This window comes from Entelurus aequoreus, linkage group LG05 (genome assembly GCF_033978785.1).
Source record: "Entelurus aequoreus isolate RoL-2023_Sb linkage group LG05, RoL_Eaeq_v1.1, whole genome shotgun sequence".
Classification (NCBI taxonomy): Eukaryota; Metazoa; Chordata; class Actinopteri; order Syngnathiformes; family Syngnathidae; genus Entelurus; species Entelurus aequoreus.
The window spans coordinates 39,067,184-39,086,737 of NC_084735.1; the positions used below are offsets into that span (position 1 = coordinate 39,067,184).

The following is a 19,554-nucleotide window of genomic DNA, read 5'->3' on the forward strand; positions in this document are numbered from 1 at the left end:
GCCACTTCAGCTTTAAGATCTTTTAAGAGGGACATGTTAGCTTTCATCTCCTGCAGTTCTGTGAGAATATCAGTTTGATTCTTATTGTGGCTTGTTTTCTCCTTCTTTTCAGCTGGAGTGTGGTCAGACTGAGCAGAGTGAACAGCTACAGGTCGCTGTGGTGTTGTCATTTTTTTCTTGTCTTGCCTCTCACTTTCGTAGGCACATGCAGTATTCAGTTTCTCAAACAGGAGTTCATCAGGAACACGAGCTTGCTCTAGATATGGTTGGAGATCCCGTTTGATATTATCATTCTGCAAGCCAGTCATAACTGAGTGAAGGAACATGTTCTGCACTAGCACTGGGTCGTACCTTAAGCCTGACTCCGCCTCCTGTGAGGCAAACAGAATCTTCTGTCTTAGATCGAGAGCACGGATGAGGAAGTTTTGAGAAGTCTCTTTTGTGCCTTGGACTTCAGATGACAGCTGCTTATATAATTCTGTGGCACTCTTTTCTTGGTAATGACAGCGGAGTATTCTTCTCAAAGTCGGTAACGTGAGGTCACTTTTCCCCTCTAAGTAGCTGCGTAACTGCATTCCTGGAACAATGGCTCTTATGACAGCATCAACAATTTCAGTCTCTGGGAAACCTTTGAGAAGGCCATGCTCAATCTGTCGGGCTAAGCTGGAAAATGTGAGGCGGTCCTTTTGTCCTGGTTCTCCAATTTGTCCAGCTATTTTAAATTCTTTGTGCCAGGAGATAGGGGTTTGAGGTCCTTTTGGCTCTTCCTTTGGTACTACCTTATTACAGATCTTGTCTACTTCGTCTTTGAAGGAGAGGAGCTCTGCCATTCCCATATCCTCGAGTTGCTCTAGCTCCTCTCTCTGCAGGTGGTTACTTATCATTGTAATTAACGATGCTCTATTTTTTCCTTCCACATGTTTAAGAGCATCTCCAGCAATAGCAAGAGAGACACACAGTTCTTTTAGATTGTCTGCTGACAGTTTACATAAAAGTCCAATTAGTTCCAACTGCAATGTCTCTATCTCAGTTGACTCCATTATTGCTGTGGCAACGACTCAGTGTACTGTTGCAGTGGTAGTTTGTGTGCTAAACCTTGGCAATGGCGCTCCTGGTGCTTTAAGTCCACCTCAGATTGCTTGTGCTGTGTTGTAGACACTCCAACCGTCACCGTTTCAGTCACTGGATGCTGCCTCCCTGGGTAAGTTGAACGGGACTGAATGAGAGCTGGGGACGTCTGTCGCTGGCAGAAGTCGAACCTCGTCTCACCCGATCCCAGCGGTGCCTCCAAAATGTTACACCCCTGTAGAGGGGGGAATATTGAACAGAAACACGGACACGATGTTCACTCATTCAAGTCCAGTCTGTAATGGCAATTTTCCAAAAACATACACTTTTAAACAATACTTTTTAAACATTGCACCTTTTTAAACATTTCTCTTTTTTTTAAGCATTACATTTCTCTATTCAAAACATGAAAGAAGTAGAAAAATAAAGCATTGTGCTGGAAATTTAATCTGTAAAAATATATAATATTTGTATCATATTTTTATCAATAGCTAATCAGATCAGAACTGACACTCCTTTAGTGTAAACACAAATAGAAATGCATAATTATCATCACCAAATATAACTGATAAAGCATTGACTTTTAACTTTTCATTTTCCTGTACAAAATAACAACAGCAGAGCAAAATCTTTCATCTCAAAATCTACTCTCATGAAAACGACTACACAACATAAAAAAAATACATCTCTGCATCAAACTACTCTCAACACGCACGCGCACATGCACGCGCACATGCACGCACACACACGCGGATGCACGCACACGCAGTCACACGCGGTCATCCACACGCTGGCAGCTTTAAAGCATGTAGGTATATACCTTACAGACAGAGAGCAAAAATACATTGCAAAGTGTTGAATAACCACATTTCTTTACCTGTAGAGGGGGGAATATTGAACAGAAACACGGACACGATGTTCACTCATTCAAGTCCAGTCTGTAATGGCTGAATGAAAGAACGTGTCTCCCCAGGCAAAAGTAGTTGAAACCCGATCAGTAACTAAAACAACAATTAAGCATTTTTAAAACGCAGGTACTAAAGAAAAACAACATAAAACCAGGAAGTATTTTCCAAACAAGCATTAGAATGTTTTTGACACAGATTACTATTTTTTTAATTTGTCTTTTTAGACTCTTTTGCACCAGGCAACAGTAATAGATGGCAGATCACCTTATCACAGCTTGGTTTGTCTTCATACCCTTTTTTAAACTTTGTAAAGTAATTAGTTATGATGTTCTTTCTCCCTTTTTTTCTTACTTTTACCAGATACTATAATAAATTAAAGCTTTGTTTTTCTTCCTTCTCGTTTACTGTCTGCATGTTCATATTTACAGCAATTTTATAACTACTACATTTGCACTGTGGATAGACGACACATTTGTTGCAGCTCGCTCTCAAATTTGAGTGACTGTTCAGATGCACCCTCCTGGAATTCATGCGTCTCCTTCATATGTGTAACAAGGAATCCCGAAATGTAAATGTGTCTCACTGAGCATGCATCTCTTTTGAAGGAATCTTTCACACAAAGTACAATTTTAGCCATGTAAACACTGGGACACGACTGCGGTAATGATCGGAGAAAAAAGTCAAATATTGTCCTCCGATCCCATGATGATGGAAATCTTTATCCTAGACAAGTGGTTCTCAAACTTTTTTCACCAGGTACCACCTTAGAAAACACTTGACTTTTCAAGTATCACCAAGATGACTAACATTAAAATACAGTAGCAAAGTAGGCCTAAATATTCAGTAAAAACAAGGCAAAGGTTTTGTATAACAAGTACATTTAATTGTTTTGGCCACTGTAACGACACACAGTTTGAACAGTAACACTGTGTTTGAATATTTAACTAAGTGATTATTTGGCGTACCACTAGATGTAGCCCACGTACCACAGTTTGAGAATCACTGTCCTATACTATTTATTTGTAGAAAACTGGTATTGCCTAGCCTTGGCCAAGGTCTGAATTCCATCTAAATTGTACCTACATTTTTGATAAACATTTTCTTTTTTCTTTTGTACCAACAGACAGCACTACTACTGTGCAGGGAACAGACCCTCGTCACATCCAGAGGGAGTTGGGGGATGTGGTGATCCACCTAAACACGCCCACTGTCCTGTCATCCTCTGCAGTCCGGGTACACTGGTTGGTGAGTGAACATTGAAGTCATTTTGACACGTCTTCAGACAATTTTTGCTCCGTTTGAGAATTAAGATCTAAAGAACAGTGGCAAAGACTTTTTTGGTTGTTCTCCTGCCTAAACTGAGGAGACTTTGTCTTTTGCCAGTTCAGTTGCCATGGTTACGCTTTGTTCGCATCATTATGAGCGAGCACAGTCAGTGTTAATTAGTGCCTGCAAAACAGACGACAAATAAAATGGGACAGTAAAAACACGTTGTAATGTAGTCAAGTAGATCATGTAGCAAGTAATAAATACAATCATTTAAGAAAGTAACTTGTTAGTAAATAGAGTATAAACGATGTAATGGAGAGAAAAAATACTGTGGCAGCAAACATGATAAATATAATTGTGCAACTGTTGTATCGTGTCACATCACTTGTTCAATATCCCTATCTTCTGTCATCTTATACTTTTGTTGTTGTATTATCTCTAATACAGTAGCCTTTTTCTTGCAAGATTTAGAATTATTATTTAATTCTCTATTTTAGTAAAGGGCATACATTTCGGGAATTTTCTTTTCTTTCGACATCCTGAAAAATCCTCATGGTGCCTTCCACTCTTTAAAGGCCACCCAAACTAATAATCACAGCCTTCTGTTTTTTTAATCAGATAGCCATATATATCGCAGACTGTTTGATTTGTGTCCCATATCCTTCTCAGCAAAATGCCAAAAGGTGAATTCAGTGTCGCAAACTTTTATTGGCAGATAGTAGAATGAAATCCACCAAGGCAAGTTTATTCACAGAACACACTTCGTAAGCAAGGCTATTCAAAGTGCTTTACAGATGCATAATATTACAAGGCAAATAAAATAATCCAAAAAATATACATTAATTAATTACAAATTAATTGGGATCAGGCTATAACCTGCACAAAAAGGAGATCCATTAGGAAAGCGTCATTAAGAGCTGCATTTATGTACAATTAGTCTTATTCTTGTAATGTCCCTTTACAATGGTATTGAACTCTGTATTTTCCTGCGCCAGGTCGAGCAGCAGTCACCATACATCCAGGGCTACAAGCTGCTCTACAGGCCCTCTGCTGAACACGGTCAGCCTGAGGGGCAGTGGAGTATTCTGGAGGTCCGTGCTCCACAGAAGGACGGCGTGGTGATCAGTCAGCTCAGGAGGGGCGCCATATACGAGTTCAAAGTGCGTCCCTTTTTTGACGAATTCCAGGGAGCTGACAGCGAAGTCAAGGTGATCAGAACATTGGAAGAAGGTGAATTTCTAACTTGTACTTTTGTTTATATGGACGCGAACACCGTATTGATGACAGTGTTACCATATCCACTGTAGAACTAATTCACACAGTAATTTTGTAATAATTAATTAATTAGTTAGTTATGTGCCATGAGTAGGGATGATGTTTGATAAGAAATTATCGAGTTCAAGCCCATTATCGAATCCTCTTATCGAACCGATTCCTTATCGATTCTCTTATCGAATCCAGATAGGTTGTTGTGTATGGAAAAAACCACACAATATATGGTTTAACAAAAGCTCACTTTTATTTTATGAGAAAAAAATAAAATAAAATAAATAAATAAATATTGACTGTTGTTACCCCCCTAAAAAAATAAAATAAAATAAATAAATATTGACTGTTGTTACCCAAAGTATATTCCATCCATCAGAAAAACAAATATATACAGTAACACAAAAACAACCTGTCTCTGTGATCACTATAGGTGTATAAATAATAATATAGTGTTAAATAAAATCAGTCCCTTGGGCACGAAACGGAAAATAATACAGCTCTCCAAAAAGTGCACTTCTGCTGCTATTGGAACATCCTTCTGGGGTCCATCAGTGTGGCCTCCTCCAGGAATGACTGCACGTCCTTGTCCTGGAGTAAAAATGAGGGACAGACACAGCATATAATTAGGGGGGAAATTAGCTGAATGTGAAGACTAGGGTGTCTGTTATTAAATCTTTAGCATTAGTATGTGGAATTAAATGATGGAATGGATTAAGTAATGAAGTTAAACATTGTACTGATATGATCCACTTTAAGAGGTTGTTCAAATTAATAGTGCTTACAAAGTACAAAGAAGAATTGTGAGAAATTATTTCAACTTTATTAAAAATAAGATATTCTTCATCTCAGTATATTAATAATGACTGAATTAATTAATTACATATTATAAAACTGTTGTATATACTAATTCACAGATGTTATTTTATTATAAAAAGGTCAGTAAATGATGTATATATTTGTAAATGTAGAATGACGGGGGATGCAAAACAATAACAGTGTAATACGTTTTCATAACATGGTCACTAATGCCTAGTTTCTCTTGTTATATTCTTATTTTACTGTTATATTTGTATTCTCATTGATGCTTTTTGTTTTTATGCTATTGTAATATTTTTCTATTTTGTTTCCATTTATACCCCCATTATTTACTTTTTTAAATTCGATCTCAATTCTGTACACTGCTGCTGGAATTTTAATTTTCCTGAGGGAACTCTCCTGAAGGAATCAATAAAGTACTATCTATCTATCTATCTAAACGCTCTGAAGTGGGAAAGGGGTAGGATTAAATAAGCTTTACTTCTTCCTACTCCTTTTCGGACATGATGTAAAGTGAAATGATATGAAACTGTGATGTGTTATGCTGTAAGTGTGTTCATGTACGAAATAAACTAAAGAAAGAAAGAAAGTACTGGTTTATTAGACATACCTGCAAACTTTAGATTGGTATAGGCTACAAGATACCGTTAATGTTATCAGACACATACAAAAAGGCTAACGTTAACGTTACCGTTAGCCACTGACTATGCTTAGGTAACGTTAGTCTAGCTAACATTACTGCAGTCCTCGTTGACATAAGAGGTAACCTTATTTTAGCCTAAAGGCTACGAGTGAGCAGATATAGAAATTAACCGGCAACAGTTAACGTTAGTTACTCACCAGCACTATCACTGGAATTGGCGCTGCAGGTTGAAGCAGAGGAAGAGGGGTTTGCTTCGTCATCTCTGTCGCTGCTTCTCCACGACACCTTTCTCTAACCTTCAGGTTATGTATGGCCTGAACATGTTTCATCATGCTTGTTGTACTTCCCCCCTTACATGAGAGTGAAGCCTGGCAATAATTGCAGATAGCCGTTTCCTCGTCGTATTTTTTTGAATGACGCCATGCCTTGAGGCGTTTTTTCCAGTCCATTGTTGTTGCTGCTTCTGTATCTGCCGCCTAATGACTGAGCTACGTCATTTCCTGGGACGCGCCACAGGGCATTTCCTGTGGGACGGGATTCGTTCCCAGGGATTCGAATAAAGAACCAACTCTTTTCTTTACTATAGTGGCCTCGATAACGGGAACTCGTTCTCAAAAAGGGATTTGAGTCCATGGAATCGGTTCTTTTCTTATCGAACGGTTCTTTTCTTATCGAACAACCGGGAGAACCGGTTTCGAACATCATCCCTAGCCATGAGCAATTTTTTTAGGTGCCCTGGGATTCTTTAATCCATAAAATTCTACCAAAGCAAAGATAACAATGCGCCATATTAATTGCCACTGAGATATTAATTAGCAATATTTGATGGTGTAATGATAATTGCCTTGTAAACAACATCACAAACATCACATGGTTTAAAAGAGCAAACGGTTTTGATTAAGACTACACTTTTTCTCAGTGACACCAAATTTATGTGATCACCACAGCAAGAGCTAGTGTCAGTGGAGGATGCAAGTGGAGATTGATGCTTTTCATCAAAAATAGAGTATTAAAGCCCTCAAAATGGTAAACTATTGTAACCGAGGGTCTGATAAGATGTAGTGCCAGCTTGGCAGGAAGGAACTCGAGTCACTTTTTTTAAGTCAACTGTCTCGTCTAGTTCAAGAGCTCTCTTTTTCCTACCAGTCACACGCTTCCGGCATTCACAAGAAAAGTGTCATGCATCAAAACCGGTTTAATTGCACAAAATAATGATCTCTGAAAAATGGCTTAACTTTTAGTAGATGTTGATTAATGTTCCTAGCTACCTGTCAAATACAGTAAAAGCGATCAGTGATACACATTGCGCGTCTCGCCAATGGTCAATTACCATGTTGTTTTTGTTTTGTGGAAGGCCCCAATGATTAGGTTTGCTTTGGGCCTCCAAATGACTAATAGACTCCTGCTGCATAAGTAGCAAAGATCTAGTTGTAGAACCTTTTTGGAGAACGTGGGGACGTACAGATAGAGAAAGAAGAGCAAGATACAGCAACAGGCAATGCTAGCAACGGCATCCTCATTCGTTTGTGTTGTGATGGTTGGGTCAGACATGCATCCATTTTAGGAACAGTTGGTGTCTGGATTTGGACTCTTGTGAAATGGCTATTTTTGATACAACACTTGGATGCTAAAGTCCTGATCTACTAAAGATGTGCATGCATGGAAACACGTCTAAAGCTGATCTGCTAAGTTTTTTTGCACAGCGGCGGATTGAGTCTCTTAAAAGCACAATCCATTAAGCATGTTGATGCAAAAATATATGTTGATTATTAGAATGTCCACACTATCGGGAGGAGGACCTGCAAATACAATCATTTAGCACTCGCAATTGGATTTATTAAGGCTGAAACGGTTCTGCAGCCGCTGTTTTGCACGTCGAGAAAGTATGTGCAGACGGGAACACAAATAGATGTGATAGAGGAGACGATTGCGCTCCAAAGAAAGACGATGTGTGCGTGCACATGTCAATATATTTGGACTGTCATGAATAAAATATAATGCTAAAATTTTATAGCTGCTGGACGACTTAAGGAGCTGATTAAGATCAATTCAATTGCTTTGTTGTGGCGTGTGCTTGCCTTTTTACGTATAAGGAGATATATTATTAATGCATTTTCTATATGAAATAATTTCTTGCAACATGCATTCCATGCATCTAGATCAGCGGTGTCCAACTCATTTTAGCTCGAGTGTTTTCCAAAGTGGGCCGGACTGATAAAATCATGGCATGGTAGCTTAAAAATAAAGACAATTTCAAGTTATTTTCATTGTTTAAAAATAGAATAAGTACACTTACATGTAGCGGTTAATAGTATTCTATCGTCAATAGTCGTTATTTTTACTTTCTGAATAAATTATGTGAGAATGTTCATCATAATAATAGGTGGAATTGAGTCTAGCAGAGTTTTAAAATGCTCCCATTGTTGTTAATTTTTAATCTATCTGAAGATTAAATAAATAATAATATCAATATCAAATGACAGGATGTTATTAATTTAGTTTACTCATTTTCGTCATCTGATTTTTTACATATTCTACATATGTAGCATCATCTTCAACAAAACTTGTGAATTTGGACTCATTTCATTAATCGCACAAAGTTAGAAGGGGATACGTACTGTATTATTTCAGCATGATTGTGCGCCAAGAAAATGCGTCCCCAGTCATTAGTACAACATGAAATGTAAAGATTATCAAATGCATTTATTTTGGTATAAATGTCGCAGGTTACATTACCATCAACATCTTTGACAATCAAGACATGAACGTAACAATCCACATGTTGTATACTATTACTAATAATCAGCAAAGCACGCAGTGTCCAAACACGAAAGTGTTGACACACAGCACATAGCTCCACCCCCTCTGAAGTCACGCACACTCTCACGGCAGGAGATACAGAAAATTGCTATTGCGACGTCTAGTGGACACATTTAGAACAGTTTCTTTCATTCAAAAATTACAGTTCATTTTTACACTTAGCAAACTCATCTCGCGGGCAGAATAAAACCTGTATGTTTGACACCCCTGATTTAGATCATTCCAGACACACCATCACTACACAGGCGCCTCCCAAAGCGTACCTCTAGCATGCTAAAAATAGTTTCTGTTGTCTAAATCGCACTTCTAAAGTGAAGGTGTTTCGTATTATGTGTGTGCTGCATATTCCACAACATAACAAAACAGCAGAGGTTGGACTGTTAGAGCATATGATGTCATGAATGCGGAGGGAAATGAGTGTATCCATGGGCACAGCTAAAATCTCATTTGAATAGCGCAATCTGCACCACTTTTGCACTTGTTATCAATTGTACACACAACTTTAGTAGGTCGCCCACTGATAGTACGCACAATTCTGTAGTTTGTACACACTGTTTAGCACTTGCTATTTGGATCTTTGTAGATCAGGCTCTAAGTATCCATGTCTGTCCTTCAAATATAGCCCCACAAAGAGCACCACAGGATGTTACGGTAACAAAGAAGGATACCAATGGCACGGCAATCCTCATATCATGGAAAGCACCACCAATCCCGGAGGAGGCTGGAGTCATTCAGGAGTACAAGGTTGGGAAAAAGAGCCCATTCCACCGCCATTCTGCCACCCCTCAAATGACGCTTACACTCATGTGTATTTCATTTAAAGTCTAAACTGTGTCTTTGAGGTGCCACTGATGCCACTTTGTGCTGTCGGATATGTCCCCAAGGCAATCACTGTCATCTTGTCTCCTCCTCGCCCTCTCTTCTCGACAGATCTGGTGCCTGGGTAATGAGAGTCGCTATCACGTGAACCAGTCGGTCGACGGCTCCACCTTCTCTTTGCTCATTCCCGGTCTGGCACCAGGGATTCGCTACAGTGTGGAGGTCGCCGCTAGCAATGGCGCCGGGTCTGGGGTCAAGAGTGGGGTCACGTTCTTTCAGTTAGGTAAGAGCTCTAAACAGTACTGGGATTTTACATAAGTATTGGAAACTAATGAGGATATCACACTTTCAAGAAGCTAAAATGGAAATGGAGTTGCTCCCCACTTGGAAGACTTAAACTATTTTGGAGTGGTTCTAAGGTTGGAGGTCACTGCTGTGGATGAGCATTATCTCACATGCTTGTTTTGTTTGGATGAGTTTGAGGTCAGGCCTCTTCTACATCAGCAATTATTTTTATTTTTTTTCCGGGAGTCAGAGCAGCTTGCAAAAAAATAAGGAGACGTGGGTTTACTCAATTGTGGTATCTAGAATGCATTCTGACTCCGCTTCGCCGTTCTCCAGTTACATGTTGTGTCGCATTTAGCTGTTTTCAGTTCCACACACTGACTACACCATCTAGCTTCTCTCCCTGCAAAGCGTAAAATAAACTTGCAAAAAAAATCTACCCTCACTGAGCGTAATGGCTGGGATTGGTCAGCTTATTTAAACAGTCCCTGTGTGTATAAGACTACTTTAGACTACTTCCGCAAAAGCCTTCTAACTTTGGCGCAACATTTGCAATATAAATTGGTGCTGTATTGCATCGACTAGTTCCAGCTGCAATAACACTCTGCTTCTCTCTTTCATTATAATTGTACACTCCAAAAGAAGGACCCTAACAAGCTAAATAGTCAACATCACGTCATGCTCAACACTAAAAAGCAAGGGTATCCAAACTGCCACCCCTTGATTGATTTCTATTTTTTTGTTGTTGTTGGCACGCGGCTAATTGTAGAAAGGAAATGAAAAAAAACAACAACAAAAAAACACGCAAAATTTGGATGAATAAAGCAAAAAGCATAACGGATTAAGACACATTTAGATAACAATACAAATATAACCAATGCCACCTTTAAAAAAAAAAAAAAAAAAAGTGACAGAGAATATTCATATAATATATTTAAGGTTGGCAGTTCTGCTTTAGTTACATATGTAATAGTTCAGTTCAGTTCAGTTTCAGTTTATTTTGAACATACATACGATACAATGTAATGCCTCACACAATTCAATTTGTTTCATTACAGCACGTCCGAAAAGGAGTAGGAAGAAGCAGAGTTTATTTAATCCTACCCCTTTTCATACCATAGAAATGTTATCCAATTTCCTTGTTCTCTGTAACAGACAAATAAATAAAAAATAAATAATATACCATAGTAAGCAAACAAATATTAAATACATAAATAATCTTTGTCTCAATAAAAAATAAAAAAAAATAAAAAAATAAAGGTTCATCTGCATTATAATTCTTGTTCTGTGTACTTTGTGAACACTTGTAGTTTGGTGCTTTGCTTGATTTCTTTGGTTAATCCATTCCATAATTTAATTCCACATACGGATATTCTAAGGATTTTAAGTGTGTACGAGCATACAAATGTTTTAAATTATATTTTCCTCTAAGATAGTATTTCTCCTCTTTTGTTGAGAAGAATTTGTGTACATTATTGGGTAGCAGGTTATAGTTTGCTTTGTACATAATTTTAGCTGTTTGCAAATGCACCAAATCGTTGAATTGTAATATTTGTGATTTCATAAATAAAGGTTTTGTATGTTCTCTATATCCAACATTATGTATTATTCTAATTGATCTTTTTTGTAACACATTTAGTGAATGAAGCGCACATTTGTAGTTATTTCCCCATATTTCTACACAATAACTCAGATATGGTAACACTAGCGAGCAGTAAAGAATATGAAGTGAATTTTGGTCTAGATCAGTGGTTCTTAACCTTGTTGGAGGTACCGAACCCCACCAGTTTCATATGCGCATTCACCGAACCCTTCTCTAGTGAAAAATAAAATGTTGTTTTTTTTTTCAAATTCAAGACAAAGTTATATGTTTTTGGTAACACTTTAGTATGGGGAACATATTCTAAGTAACAAACACTTAATTTACAGTTATTTGGTTAGGGTTAGGGCCAGGGTTAGAGGGTTAGGGTTATAATGAGGCCATGCTGAATAAGGCATTAATAAGTACTTAATAATGACTAGTTAAGAGCCAATATGTTACTAATTTGCATGTTAATAAGCAACTAATTAATGGTGAATATGTTCCCCATACTAAAGTGTTACCATGTTTTTATACTAGTGCACAAAATGAACCGTGCATGAACATCACCTTGTTCAAAGAACAAAACCAACACATAAACTCACAACAAATTACACACCTGCAAATCAGTCTGACTTCTGCTGTTGCCGTATCCTTAATACGCCGATAGGGAGAAGTTTTTATTTACACGATGAGTCGGGTGAGTCTTGACCTCCGCCAAACCCCAGAGCCCGACTCACTGAACCCCTAGGGTTCAATCGAACCCAGGTTAAGAACCACTGGTCTAGAACATGTTTTGCTTTATTCATTATAGTCACTATTATTTTTTCAATTGAAATTAATTCAGTGAAAAAATATAAGAACACCAATAAAGTATATGAACCATGTATGTACAATGTGTATAATTAAAACACAGTCTGGAATGAGCAAAATCCACCGACAGCATATGCTCCAGAAAGTAATTCTACACCAAGCTCATCCACAGGAAAGAGTGTTAAATTAGAAGTATATTTTGCATACTGTCATATGACAAATTTAAAATTTAAGTATAAATTACCTAAGTAATCTTACATATTGAACTACACTATATTACTATATGTGTTAGTATTTTTTGTCATTTATAACCTTTTTCCTCTAGACTCTGCCGGCCAAATTATGGATCTGAGTGGAGAAAAGGACACATTGGCACACTTTTCTGATGTGGTGAGGCAACCAGCATTTATTGCAGGCATTGGCGCCACCTGCTGGCTGGTCCTTATGGTCTTCAGTGTGTTGCTGTACCGTCACCGTAAGAAGAGAAGCGGCCTCAGCAGCACATACACCGGCATTAGGAAAGGTACTAGCCTATATTATTACACTTTTTGCAATGTTACCATCTACTGCTTCTTTCAGTAGTATTAAACATGTCGATATGAGAGGGAATTTTATATATTTAATTGAACTGTCTTCAGTGTAAAGCATTCAGATTTGATTAGAAACCCAACACAGACATTTAGAAGGGTGACCTTTCTATGCTTTAATATATCATTTCCTCATTGCTGTGTTTGGACTCTCAGGCCCATCAAGCTGCCATTACCTTTGCTGCAATATCCCGCTTAAATTCCCTTTGTCCCTCAAGTCTCAGATTAACCTTTTAATGTGTCACAGAGAGATACCGATGAGTGATAGTCTTTTCTTTAGACCTTGGTATACATTTGACTGATTATATGTTTATCAGTAGGAGTACATACACAGCATAGGCTCTTCGGGGCCCGGGCACCCACGAACAATGGCGAGCAGTCACGTGAGATTGATGGCAACTTTCATTCTTTAAAACAATTTCTGAATAATCTATCTTGTTGTTGGTAATTTTGTGGCGACCTTGACCCATTTTACATAATATATTAGTCACAACTCATACAGTATGTACTCAACAATGACTAACCAAGAGTTAATTGTGCCAGATAATGAACCACCACTATCTTTATTTTGACTTTGAACACTCTGCACATGAGCTAATGAAGGGCAAACTTACTCAACAGCCATACATGTCACACTAAGGATGGCAGTATGAACAATGCCAACACTGTCATAAGCATGTGCCATATAGTGAAACCACACTAAACAACAATAACAAACACATTTTGGGAGAATATTTTCACCGCAAAACAACATAAACACTACAGAAGAAATGCCCAGAATTCCCTGCAGCACCAACTTTTCCGGGACGCTACAATACAAACAAATGCCATTGGTGGATCTACACCTAACATTCACTGTAATGATACCACATACAATAGCGTATCTAATCGATACTACTATGAGGTGGACGCGGGTAAATACTGCGGCATGGTCATGCTGGACCTTCAGAAGGCATTTGACACTGTTAACCACGCTATACTGTTGGATAAGCTCAGAGCGATCAGATTTGATAAAACCTCATCGAGCTGGATGCAATCTTACTTGGAGGCGAGGAAACGGGTGGTAGAGGTGAACGGCACCGTGCCCCCCCCACCCCCTCAGTAAGCTGTGGAGTCCCCCAAGGCAGTATATTAGGGCCTTCACTGTTCCTAATATACGCAAACGACATGTCATCAGCATGCGACTGTGAATTGTTCCTGTTTGCGGATGATTCTGCCCTGCTGGTATCCGGCAAGGACAAGTCACAGGTGGAAAAAATCCTCAGTGCCGAACTCTGTAGAATTTGCACCTGGCTCGCTGACAATAAGCTATCCATACACTTGGGTAAAACGGAATACATCCTATTTGGGTCCCAAATCAACCTTAAGAAAGTCAGTGACTTCACTATTAAAGTGGGTGACATTGTTATCACCAGCAAAGATGAGGTCACCTACCTAGGTTCCATTCTAGAGGCTAATCTTTCCTGTGGTAAAATGGCAACCAAGGTAATCAAAAAGGTCAACCAACAAACGAGATTTCTCTACAGAATCTCCTCTCTGGTCAACAAAAGCACCTTGAAGATTCTAGCGGGAACTCTCATTCAACCCTTTTTCGATTACGCATGCACCTCCTGGTACCCTAGCACCTCCAAAACCCTCAAATCTAGACTCCAAACATCCCAGAACAAGCTAGTCAGGTTACTTCTAGACCTCCACCCCAGATCACACCTCACTAATTGTTGATGACTGAAGTGCTGATAGCAACCAAACCTAACCCCCCCCGCCCCCACCCCCTCCACATCCCACCCCCCAGATTGTAAATAATGTAAATAATTAAATGTAAATACTCTGATGATTAACTTGTGTGTTGACTGTATCATGCTGATAGTATATATTTGTACCATGAATTGATTAACGTGGACCGCGACTTAAACAAGTTGAAAAACTTATTTGTGTGTTACCATTTAGTGGTCAATTGTACGGAATATGTACTGTATTGTGCAATCTACTAATAAAAGTTTCAATCAATCAAATTACATCGATATTTTTTAACATCGCAAAATGTTCTTCCGTTTTTTTTAAATTCATATTATGTGTATAAACTCAGGAAATATGTCCCTTGACACATGAGGACTTTGAAAAAGACCAATGTATGATCCTGTAACTACTTGGTATCGGATCGATACCCAAATTTGTGGTATCATCCAAAACTAATGTGAAGTATCAAACAACAGAAGAATAAGTGATTATCACATTTTAACAGAAGTGTAGATAGAACATGTTAAAAGAGAAAATAACCAGATATTAACAGTAAATATACAAGTAGATTAATAATTCACTTTCTACCTTGTCCTTAATAATTTTGACATAATAATAGAATGATAAATGACACAATATGTTACTGCATATGTCAGCAGCTAAATTAGGAGCCTTTGTTTGTTTACTTACTACTAAAAGACAAGTTGTCTTGTATGTTCACTATTTTATTTAAGGACTAAATTGCAATACGAAACATATGTTTAATGTACCCTAAGATTTTTTTGTTAAAATAAAGCGAATAATGACATTTTTTGTGGTCCCCTTTATTTAGAAAAGTACCGAAAAGTACTGAAATACTTTTGGTACCGGTAACGGTACCAAAATATTGGTATCGGGACAACACTAATACACACACCCACTGAGCACCCCCTGGCAGAAATGTAGATCGGCACCTATGATGCACAGCACACCGTAGATTTGAGTTTTACATATCAGAACATCAATGTTACTAGTAGAAATTATATTAAATCACATTTTTACTGTCTGTTCACAGTGCCATCGTTCACCTTTACACCAACAGGTGAGTACAATACAACTTGTCAGAAAATGTTTGTGAGCTTGACTATATCAAACATTATGGCCCTGATCTATCAAGATTCCACATATGTGGAAAAAAGTATCATGGCGCCACAGTTTTGTTGTAGATTGCCTATGGGATTTTATTGCCCGCTGGTAATGGTTGAGTTTATTTTAAACATGTTTAACAAAGTTAAATCGTAGAACACCGCATGTTTACACTTGCACAATTCAAAATGTCTGACAAAGAAGAAGAAGAACATATTTAAAGCTACCCTTTCTCCAAGTCTCAGCAAATCCTAACAGTTTGATCACTTCATGTATTTTGTGCATATATGCAACACCACTTCCTAATGTAAACAAATAATAAAGTGATCGCAGGGTTCTGTTTGTATAGCCTACTCAATAACAGAACATTGAATATGGCTCCAGCACCCCCCGCGACCCCGAAGGGAATAAGCTGTAGAAAATGGATGGATGGATGGATGAATATGAGAAGGTAGAAAAACAAATCCAAAACATCATCGTGTAAGTAGTGCCTTTGTTAATACATTAGGGGCCTAATTTACTAAGATCCAAATACCACGCACTAAACAGCGTGTGCAATCTATGAAATAGCGTGTGCTATTATTGGGTGTGTTGCGTGTTATCTACTAAGACTGTGTGTCCAATTGTGTAGTGGCGCAGACCACCTTATTTAATGAGGATTTTGCGTGTACTATACAGGGCATCACCATGATTTAGGGCTATATAAATAAACATTGATTGATTGATGAAGACACTCATTTACTACACATTCATTTGATCAGGTCCTACCTGTGACGTTTTGCCATGTTTTCAAACATGCAGGTGACATCTTCTACTTTTTTTGGGCATTTTAGACACAGTCCAAAGTAAATGTACGAAGCTACACCTATTTGATGGCGGCACTCACTCTGCTCAAGATGCCAAAAAAATGTACACGTAAAGAAGTTTTATTCAAATTAGAAATATTTGAACAATACGTATTCTATTTGGGGAAAAAACAAACGTCAATTCGAAAAATATCAAATAACACCAAAACGCATCAATTGAATTTGTTTTAATCAGCCCCTCAAGTCATCTTGCAGCTATGAAATTATAAAAGGATGTTGCTAAATGGCAAATATTGATTAAACATTACATTGTACCCCTTTATATAGTTGGGGACAATTGTACTATCAAACAACAAGACTAAATCATATCAAAAACGACACCTGCAACATGTCTAATATTTTTTTAATGACCATCCAAATATGTTAAAACGTACACGTAGGACAGAGGATTCTCTGTCCATCGTGTGTCTTAGCAGCACGAGCACCCCTTTCTCGCAGCAGTGTGCATTACTTTTTTTTTTTTAAATGTCACCAAAATGCATCAATTTAATTCCTTTTAATCAGCCCCTTAAGTCATCTAGCAGCTATGATATTATAAAAGGATGTTGCTAAATAGACATTGTGTCTAATATATATTTTTTTCTGACCATGTAAATATGTTGAAACGTACAAGTAGAATGCAGGGTTCTGTGTCCATCGTGTGTCTTTGCAGCACGAGCACTCCTCTCTCACAGCTGTGTACGTAACTCTGTCAGTTTGCGTGTCCTTTTTAAATACAAAACAGTGCTTCCAAAACGGTGAGTGTTGATAAATCACATTGCACGTTTATAATATTTGCACACCTTATTCTGCTGATTTTGCACATGTTTAGTAGATCAGCTTTGAGTGTGCTATAAAGTTTGCACATGTTTTAATACACGCTAATGTTTAGTAAATCAGGCTTTAAGTGTTATTGTGTTGCCACATGCTGGTAGGCGGTGTGACCCCAAGATGTAGAGACGGCAGGCAACGTGCAAGTTAAAAGTCCCTTTATCTTTAGGTACAATAACCGGAATCACAGCATGATTACAAGGTGAGCAAAAACTTTGGCAATGCAAGGCATGTGATTAGTTATAGCTGAGCCATCAAATCACTAATCAAGAAACAGTGAGGAGAATCAGCGCTCAATCTATATTTAAAGTGGCTGAGAATGAGGGAAGGAAATAAAAAGTTATATAAAAATATCAATTCAACCGGTCGTGAATTCTCATGACACTAAAAATAAATTCAAGAGTATGAAAAAAAGCAAACAGGGTATTAGGCATAAGTAATTAAAAAAAATACAGAATAATGTAATAGATAAAACTGACAGAAACGTTGTGAAAAATTAAGTAAATACATGCAAACTGAAGTAATATTGTTATGATACCGCTTGGCTAATATTGGCATGACCCCTGGATGCAGACACAATAAGTGAAGTCCAGAAAAGGTAATTTAATTAGGTATCAGAAATAGAAAATACAGGTCTTGCAGGAACTCAGGCATAGACAGAAAACTGTGACATACACATAATAATAACACCTACATCGAATGGCAGGTGACACTGGATGATAAACCCTCCTGATTGGCAATAAGGGACAGGTAAGGAGAATAGCAGCAGTAGGTGTCAGTGCAGAACAAACCAGAAAACTGGAAGTAGAACAAAAGTGTGCACGGTTGACAGGAAGAAAAATTCAATAAAGCAAAAACTGTCACTCAGATGATGAAACATGTGTAGTAGTAGTAGCTAATGTTGGTCATGTTTAAAAAACCAGAAGAAATAGTGAAACAATAATAAAAATGATAATACAGTAAAGTACAGATATAGAAACAAATACTTCACAATGAGAACATAAAAAATAAAAACAATACATGATTAGGTTTTACATAACCAAAAATTAATGAGAAGGAGTGAAACTTATTTACTCCCACCTATTGTTATTAGATTAAATATTGTCATTATCATCCATACAATGATTAATTTACTGGTCTAATTTGAATGTATTATTAATCATCTTTATCTCATGTACAAACCTACATACGAACGGGATACACCCTGGACAAGTCGCCACCTCTTCGCAGTTTGACTATTATAATTGTATTTATTAATTTTGTAATGGTAATTATTAAAAACAATGTTTTTTGGGGATTTTTTTAATTAAAAAAAATATAGAACACAAATTTGGAATACATTTAATCCTGAATTCACCAAGAAGCACATTTAGGAGTTCAGAGGTCTGATGTTGGACCAGTAAAAGGTTTTCCAAAGATGTTTCATTGGGTTGAGGTCAGGGGGGCTATGGTTCTTCCACTCCAAATGCATTCAAAAACATAAATTATGATGCATTAAACTACTGTTTTGTTTTGTTACTGATGTTGTTGGAAGATGATGTAAATGGAGGCGTCAAAGACTCAGACAATTATTGTTGTTGCCTCCATGCACATGAAACCATACTTTTTTCCCCCAACTAAAGTGAGTGCACCCGTTTGACTTTTCCTGTCTGTCACATTTGCTCTTTGCCGCTGGCAAATGTTTGTGACAGCTTGTCAAGAATGAACGTTTTTTTCCCTTCTTATTTTTGTGCAGTTGCATATCAAAGAGGAGAATCTGTGTGCAACGCTGTAAGGCAAGTGGTATTTTTGGTACTCACACTGCAGTTGCACTGTTATAACACCAGGAGGCAGTGTCTACTTGCTGTAAATGTTGCGTGATATGAGAAGAGCATGTTTCCAAAAGGGTGCACCTTCTCATTGCAGACCTGGCCTTCTCGGCATGGGCGAACCACTGAACCAGCTGTGGCTGCCAGATAATTGGCCGAACACATGTGCCAATCACAAAGACTGCAGCATCAACTGCTGCAATAATGGCAATGGCACCAGTGACAGCAACATGACAACATACAGCCGACCAGGTTAGTGTGTGTCAGTCACTGAGATATTGTGTCTCTAATAAAGCAAGACAGCTTGTAACTGTTATTTTTTTTGTCCTCCT

The 19,554-nt window shown here is 37.9% G+C and overlaps 1 protein-coding gene across 3 annotated transcripts in view; it reads left to right on the top strand.

Annotated features, from left to right (window-relative positions):
* LOC133650616 (roundabout homolog 1-like) overlaps positions 1-19,554 on the top strand; it is a 256,474-nt gene that overhangs the window by 217,716 nt on the left and 19,204 nt on the right. For all 3 annotated transcript variants that reach the window (XM_062048087.1, XM_062048085.1, XM_062048086.1), the window contains exons 13-20: positions 3,100-3,221; positions 4,241-4,475; positions 9,416-9,537; positions 9,724-9,895; positions 12,615-12,812; positions 15,668-15,694; positions 19,150-19,189; positions 19,320-19,474. In XM_062048087.1, the coding sequence (XP_061904071.1) occupies positions 3,100-3,221; positions 4,241-4,475; positions 9,416-9,537; positions 9,724-9,895; positions 12,615-12,812; positions 15,668-15,694; positions 19,150-19,189; positions 19,320-19,474 (1,071 nt within the window). The remainder of the gene's footprint in view (positions 1-3,099; positions 3,222-4,240; positions 4,476-9,415; positions 9,538-9,723; positions 9,896-12,614; positions 12,813-15,667; positions 15,695-19,149; positions 19,190-19,319; positions 19,475-19,554) is intronic.